Below are 8499 nucleotides of genomic sequence, written 5' to 3'. Positions count from 1 at the left end.
AAGCAATGGCTTAATAAATATTATGTATAAATATTTATTTAATGAATAATTATTTACTAAATATTTACTGAATAAATAAATGAATGGGGTTTATGTTATGAAAATATCTGGAACCTTTGTGCAGATGAGGTTTAAATTTGCCATCTAACTAAGCCTTTCCAACTATGTAAGTCCAAGTTCAAAACAGATTGAACCTAAGGCTTCCCTGGTGGCACAGTGGTTGAGAGTCTGCCTGCTAATGCAGGGGACACGGGTTCGAGCCCTGGTCTGGGAAGATCCCACGTGCCACAGAGCAACTAGGCCCGTGAGCCACAACTGCTGAGCCTGCGCGTCTGGTGCCTGTGCTCCGCAACAAGAGAGGCCGCGATAGTGAGAGGCCCGCGCACCGCTATGAAGAGTGGCCCCCGCTTGCCACAGCTAGAGAAAGCCCTCGCACAGAAACAAAGACCCAACACAGCCAAAAATAATTAATAAATAAATAAATAAATAAATAAATAAAGGTAACTTACCATTTAAAAACAAAAACAGATTGAATCTAGAATGTTTTCACAGTATAGCAGTTAATTATACATGGACACATATGCTTTGTTATTTATTCCATGTGTGTGATAGCCAGTCTCCAAGGTGATTCTCACCTCCTGGTATTCACACTCTTTTGCAGATAGGGCTCACCTGTATGACCATAAGGAAGTTACAGACATGGCAGCAGGCGACCTCCAAGGCAGGTCAGAAGAGACACTGAGGCTTTCACTTGGCTCTCTTCTGGGTCCCTCATCTGGAAGAATCCCGCTGCAGGTCATGAGGACACTCAAGCAGCCTTCTGGAGAGGTCCATGTGGTGAGCAACTGAAGCCTCCCACCAAAAACCAGCTCTAACTTGACAGCATGTGGCTGAGCTCGCTTGGAAGTGGCCCTTCAGCCCCAGGCAACCTTCAGATGACCAGCTCCGGCCGATGTCTTGACTGTGACCCCATGAGACACCCTGAGCCAGGACCACCCAGCCAAGCCACTCCTAGATTCTGATCCACAGAAACTGTGTGTTATAATAAACATTTATTGTTTTAAGCTACTGATATTTGGGGTAATTTGTTACACAGTAATAGATAGCTAAAGTAATATGTGACAGGTTTGTCTCACCAAATAGATTATAAGCATCTCGAAGAAAAGGACCATGTCTTTCATTTGTCACAGTGACTTGCATGGTATTGAGATATTAGTCAAGGTAAATGATGTTAATGCTTCACAATTACCTTCTAGTCAAGTCAACAAATATTTATTTAATGCCCTTCAGACACCCTTCTAGGAGCTAAGAAAAGCAGTAAACAAAAAGGAATAAATTCTAGTGGATAAAATGTATAGTAATAAAACTAAAGTTATGGACCAGGCCAATGAAGATAGGAAGCAAAGAAGAAAATAAAACGAAGATGAAGGATGCTATTTTGTATATTTGACTTAGGGTGTCAGGAAAGCTTTCTCCGTAGACATTTGGGCCCAGAGCCATGCGTGCATCTGGGAAACACCAGCCCAGGCAGAGGGAACCACAAGTTCAAAGGCCATCGGAGTAGAAAGTGGGGCGCAGCCAGTGTGGCTGAGGCTGCAGTTACTGTTGCAGATTTCACTCGTCAGTTGCTTGAGTGTCTCATGAGTCCAGCTTCACCTTTAAATCTCTCTCTTGGGAGCTTGGACCCCTCTTTCCTTGTTTCCTGAACTTGTACAGGGCACTGGATATTGGTCTACTTTACACAGACCTGCTTATGTAAATAAATCACTATGTAAACATATAAACATGGCTAATGAGTCAAAATAGGTTAATATTTTTAGCCAGAATGAAAAATTAGAAAATTCATAGATTGCAGTCTGCCTTACATTACTTCTGCTACTCGAAACTTTCTGACTTCATTAAAGCCATCAGTGCCCTCCAATAAATTATATAGGTAGTAACACAAATATGTCTGAATGTTTCTGACCCAGCAGGAAATAATCTGTTCAATCAATATATATTTATCAAGACATAAGGTCGCACGTCGACATGTAATTAGCTCTCCCAACAGAAGAACAAATAAAATTCTGTTTCTGAAATGTTCTGTCATTCTCTGCTGTGGATTTCACCCCTTCTCCCTCTCGCTGGAAGAAACACAGTTACTGAAAGGATCTCTGGACGGTGAGTCCTGTCTGGATCGCAGGGTGACGGTGATGTCTGCGGTTCAAAGCCAGCTGAATCTGTCACTCTTGAATCTCACCTCAGAGAGACAGGCTTGTCCTTATTGAATAAGCTAACACCCCTCAGAGAGGCATAACGCAGAACTGCAACTCACATTTAACATGTTAAATGATCGAGCTCCTGTATTGTTCTGTGGCAGCAGCTGGTGTTCACTCTTTATAAAACTGATTGATTTGCTTGCTTTTATCACTTGCTATCATCATTTATTATTTGCTCCCTTTTATCAACATAATCTTGGCAAATTAATTATTTGTGCTTTAATACTGAAGAATAAGTTTCTTTGAGAGGTTTACATAGGGAAGTAGGGAAGAGTGAAAGAATCGAAGAGAGGAAGCCAGAGAGAGAGACACACAGAGACAAAAGAATCCCTGGGGGGGATGTGATGTATGTGGTATGTGTGTGTGATGTGTTTGTGTGGTTTGGTGTGTGTGTGTATGTGTGGTGTGGTATGTGGTGTGTGTGTGTGTGATGTATGTGGCATGTGTGTGGGCGTGTGTGTATGTGTGTTGTATGTGGGGTGTGTGTGTGATGTATGTGGTATGTGTGTGGGGCGTGTGTGTGTGATGTATGTGGTATGTGTGGGGTGTATAGGGGCAAGAGACAGGAGAGGTCACCATTGAGATGTAACCAGAAGGGAAAAAAGGACAACTAGACTAGGATTTGTTTGTGAAAAGGAAGAAGAGTACTTTTTAAAAATACATATATATATCTATAAATTGAAAAAGTAATTACTGTCTGTGCTTTTTCTTCTTAAAAATAATAGACCATTAAAACTATAAGAGGCAAAATATTAGAAATACCTAAGAGGAAATGCTCTTAGTGAGGTTACCCAGAAACCCACTATTGTACATTTTTGTCAAAGAAAGTTAATTTAAAATATTTGAGGACCAGGCATGTGTTGTATCATTTATAATTAATTTTTCTCAGGTCTAACTGCATCTACTCTATAGCACAGGTTATGAAAACAATGAGTTTTTTAAATCTCGTTTAACATTTTTACATGTTAGCCTAGTCATGCATAGGCAAAAATATTTTTTTAAAAAATCTTTCTTTGGTGCATATTTAATTACGATGAAGTGTTTAAAACATGGAGACATTTGGATATGATAATAATTTACCAAAAATTTTTTTTAGCTTTGATGGAAGTCAAGCAAATGAATTTGCAAATTGTAAAGGAATTTCAATCTTTCTTACAGATTGTTTTTCCTGAGCTGTAATGCTGATAACTTTATAAATTTGGCACGAATGTAAACATATGCTGAAGTCTATTCATGTTAGATTGCCCAGTCCTTAAAGATATTTCATTTTAGGACATTAAAACAATTTTGGGGGGATTGACAGAACCTCTAGAATTTTGTTCTCTAAGTAACAAGAACTTTAAATATTTATTGCCCATAGAAATGACTGTCTCTTAACAGCAATTTTTTTTTTTTTTCCTTTCCACTACAAGTGGGGTCCTTTATGTGTTTCAGACCTGAATAAAATACAGGTAACAATCTAAATTCAATCATGACAATAAAATACTTTCTGTTTTCCAAGTTTGATGGTAATAATATATTTACACTTTTAACAATAATTTTTGCTCGTTTCTTTTTGTTTTTTAAAAAGATATAACATGCTCAAGAGTACACAGGATATGGAAAAAATCATCACTTTGTCTAAGAGATCAAATAGTAGTATAAAACAATGCTCTTTACATACTAAACCCAATTCAAGAATGATATCATCAGGGAATCTAACATGGTGTTTACTACAAAGATGACATTCAAGTAGTTATTTAGAACACTATGCCTAATGTATCTATTAAGAAGTAAGCCTGCTATCTAAATGCTGTAGCTTTTAATATCTTCTATATCCACCACCACCTCCTCCTCATGGATCTCCATAACCTCTTCCACCATAGCCCCCTCTTCCTCCATAGCCCCCTCTTCCACCATAATCTCCCCTGCCTTAGAAACCTCCTCCTCTACCACCCCCTCCTCCACCTCCACTCCACCCCCTTCCCCCTCCCCAACCACCTCTACCACTCCCACTACCTCCTCTACCACCACCTCCACCTCCACCACCCCAACCACCCCTTCTGCCGCCTTCTTGTCTCTTTTGCCAAGGGGACATTTCAGGGGGTGGTGGTTCAATTTCATTCGGCCGTCCTCCCCTGTCAGGCACTCTTCCCATCAGCACCTTATTAATGGCACATGCTGTCTTCTCCTGGCTGGAGCCACTACTTGTACTGATGATCTTGGATATATCATCACGGGCAGCAAGTAGATGTGCCAAGGTTATTGTTGTCTTGGGTGACAAAGCATAACGCTTAGGCTGGTAAATTCTTGCTATGTCATCTGTTTTTATCTTTGCTCTATCAGACCCTCCAAAGGACTGCACTGTTACATCTAATCGTTTCATCAACATCCACCGACGGCACTCATATTCACAGGAAAGGGCATCATTCTTTCCAGTTGTTCCGCCTGTTCCAGACTTAAATCAATTTTTAGCAGTGGTTTTCCCACATGATTTTTCTGGACTTGTGAGAGAATATCTTTCACCTTTGATTCCACTTGGTTCAGCATAAGTGGAATGTCAGAAGTTGTTGACTTGGGAATACCAAGGGTATCGCAGATAGCTTGAACTTCCTGATAAATTTCACTATTTTTATCTAATTGAGAATTTTTACGTTTCTTGTTCTGTAGTATCTGTAAAGCTTGAAGCTCTGTACTTAAAAATAATAGAAGTTTCAAACAGTCATCCTTCTTTTTTAAACGGTCTTTAATGTCTCCTGATACGAGTACAGAATATGGACATGCCATTTCTTTTAAAAAGCCACATCTCAAGCTGGAAGCTTTCTAGATCATCTTTCCCAGCTGAAGTGATACTTTCTTCCAAGTTGCACAATGATTTTATTTGAGAGCCTAACCAAACACAGAGCTCTGAAAATTCAGGTGAAGACAGTCCACCCTCTGCTGCCTTCATAAGGGCTTGCTCTTCTAACAGTGGTCCCTTATACCCCAGCGCCTCTAGAGTGTCAAGCACGTCCCCCTCCATCGTAGCTTTGGGACCCGGTTCCGGCCCTCTCATGGTCCTTCTTAATAGCAATTTTAAGAGAATTCAGGGGTATTTTTATTGAAGAGAAAAATTTCAACAATCTTTCAAATGTTTAACAAAATGAAACAACAAGCAAACGAAACAAAGCAGTAAATCCTTATAAGTATTTTCTCCCAAGGATTCCTTTCTTTTGAAGACTCTCTATTTCAAGGGAAACTTAATCTGTGTGTTCCTGATTCATTTATACACCTTAGACTCATTTCAAACACCAGCACATCTTATGAACCCTTTAATGAGCCTTTTCAAAGATATTTTTATTTGAAATATAAAGTCATGTTTTGTTGGCACTAAATGGAGCTTGGGGTGCGGGAGAGAAAGCTTGGAGCCCAAGGGTGCAAGGCATCTCTAAACAAGGTCAAAGTCACTCTTCCAGTCTCAAATGAGATCAAAGTAAAGAACAATGTTCACTGTGTGATAGCATTTGTGAGCCAAATATTTTAAAAAGAAGTAGTTCTCCTGAAACCATTAAATATCTAAAGCCCCAAACAAATTCTACATAAAGTAGAATAAGTTGGAGTCTCTTGAATTCGACTGGTGTGTGTCTTAGTAGTTTTTTAATTTGGAGACAAATATGTTTAAAGCCCAATTTTTTTAGCTTGTGTATTTATGTTGCTGACTGTCTGAGTTGGGGTTTTCCCCAGAATCAGACAAGATGAGGGCTCAAGTGATTTATTTGGATGGTGATTCCATACAACACATTCTGGTGGTCGTGGAAGGGTACACTGACAGTGTGTTGTTGGCAGGTCTCCACCATGGGCACCTGGAGCTCAGTTTTGCTGGGAGCTCTGGGAGCTGCTGCCCCCCATCAGGGGTGAGGAGGCTGGGGGATTTCTATACCAGTTGCCACTGGTCATTGGTTGAGGGCCACTCCTGGAGACGGTATCCCCAAGCCCCTGTCCCATCCTGCACACCAGAATGGACTGAGATGGTGGAGACCATGGAGACGTGGGCTGTGCAGATAACATCTGCTCCTCTGCCACACCTTCTGTTTATTTCAGAGTGAAAAGCATAGGAGGTTCATGGTGGGAAATTGAGAAAGCGTTATCTAAGCCATTTTTCAAGCAAAAGACAGTTTGTGATTGATGCAAGTAATTTGAGGGCCTTAATTACTCAGAGTTTAAAAACTAAGCTCAATGTGTATTTGCTTAGACACTCCACTTTCCTTTACATGAGTGATAATAGCTAACATTTATTAAACTCTTAGTATGTGCCTGGCACTGTGCTAGGTGTCTAAGCTCATAATAGAACATGTAATCCTCAAGACCACTCTGTGGGGTGCATTTTTAAAGGTTGTGATAAGGCTTTCTGATGAACCTGTGAAGGGGTGCAGAGCCCCTGGGATGGGGCTCAAGCCCAGAGGGCACAGAGCAACTGCCTTTCCGGGTAGAAGGACCAGGTCCCAGCTTGTCCGCGGAAGCCACCTTTTATAAGAGGATGTAAGTGTCCAGTGATCACACTTTGCCATGATAAATGGGTGGTAAACATCTATGCAGAGGGGAAAAATTGGTTAATAGAAATTCCAGGAATGGGTCAGCGGACAGCAGAGATGACGACAGATTTTGGTCTCATCATCATTTACTTTTCTTGATGCCGACACTGTATTTGGAACCGAGTGAGATGTTTACTAATAGGCAGTACAAGGAGGTATAGGTTGAAGGAGGAATCACTCACAGTGTATGACCTGGTGGGGGGGGGGCCGTGTGCTGGCAGCCACCTTTGGGGAGGCTTTCTGGCTCCTGAACACAGATCTATGTCTCCCGAGACTCTGCTGCCTGCTGCACTGGCTGTTTGTCCCTGACTAGGGCTGATTTGATCTGCCCAGAGGAATGGGGACTTTCTCTAATTCACACACAGGTATCACATAAGTCAATAGTAGCCCTGACTTTTCTCCTCTGGCCATAATCCTAATGCTGCGTGCTTTTCTTCAAAGTTGGGACAAACTGGAGATACTTTTGTGGTTCAAATTATTCAGAAACAACTTTACCGTCTAGTATAACTTGTAGTCACCGGTTGGTCTTAAACTGACCTATTTTTTTCTGACTCTCCTTGTGTTTTGGTGCAACCCTATTTTCCCTTAGAATGTTACCTCTACTTAGTTCTCAGGTACTTGAGAAATACACTTGAACTTGAGTATACTAATATATGTTATCTTCAGTTTTACTGTCAGTCTCTCACTGTGACTGACTCTGGTTGCTTGTAGCAAAAGGACCTTAACTAATACATTAGCCTAAGAAGTTGTGCAAAGAAACACCAGGATTGCTTAATCAACGTGGCATCTCTAGCTGCAAAAGTATTTAAAAAAATGCCAAAGTAGTCTTGGCAGTATTAGCAGCATCAGGCAATTACGGAATCTACTGCAATAAATGGCCAAGGTTATGGCACCCATAAAATTTAATTTGCATTCTGAATATTACGATGTGTTCACCAAGAATGCAAAGCAGGCTCCACAGGACATGAGCAGCTAAATTACAGAGCATTTCAGGATGTCTTGATTCATGCGAAGGCAGGAGGGTGGCTTGCTGGTGTGTGGTCGGCCTCACCTTTGCCTCCTTCACCAGGACGTAAGGAGCATCGGAGCAGATGGCCCTTCTGTGCTGCTCTTGGAGGAGACCCTGTCACCAGATGGTCTGCCGTAAATTGGGACTGGGCTGCACTGCAGCTAATCGGATTATCTGGGTCATTTTGGGGATTTATGTAGATGGCCAGGAGATTGATCAGGTTGCCATGACTGGAACCTGCTGGTAAGAGGATGTAAATGATTTAGCCACTTGTGCCAAGTGTGTGTTATTCCAAGTCACTCCCTGAGAGACTGAGTGGGCGTCTTGCAGAGGCTCTGAAATTGGATGAGGGTCTCATTGGCATAGAAGTAAAACTTATAGCATATTGTATTCCCAGATCAACAAGATGTACAGGAATCACACTCCTACAGGGGAGGCTGGTCTAAGCCCACCGCGATTCCATACACCTCCCCACACGTACCTGGTATGTTTGCATCATTGGGGGCGGGGTGGGGGGGCGGTGGGTGGAGGCCAGGGCCTGACTGATGCTGAGAAGCTTCTCTGCTTGACCACGTCGTGGGTCCCTGTTCTCTCCTCCCCGCTCCTGGGCACCCTCCACATGTCAGGGTCCACAGACAGCGTCTCCCAGTTTGTACAACGAGGGGCATCCTTCCAGGATGTC

General features: G+C 41.9%; 1 protein-coding gene across 1 annotated transcript; it reads right to left on the bottom strand.

Annotated features, from left to right (window-relative positions):
- Positions 1 to 2661: 2661 nt before the first annotated feature.
- Positions 2662 to 8283, bottom strand: LOC309608482 (protein FAM98B-like). Its single transcript, XM_082348702.1, is given in 4 exon segments — positions 2662 to 4170; positions 4174 to 4670; positions 4673 to 5040; positions 5042 to 8283. Coding segments are annotated over 4 exon segments (1194 nt in total). The 5' UTR covers positions 5293 to 8283; the 3' UTR covers positions 2662 to 4092.
- Positions 8284 to 8499: the final 216 nt, after the last annotated feature.

Source organism: Balaenoptera borealis (assembly GCF_965194805.1).
Source record: "Balaenoptera borealis genome assembly, chromosome: 12".
NCBI classification, from domain to species: Eukaryota; Metazoa; Chordata; class Mammalia; order Artiodactyla; family Balaenopteridae; genus Balaenoptera; species Balaenoptera borealis.
Note: the sequence above shows the minus strand (reverse complement) of the source record. Positions and strands in the feature narration are given on the sequence as shown.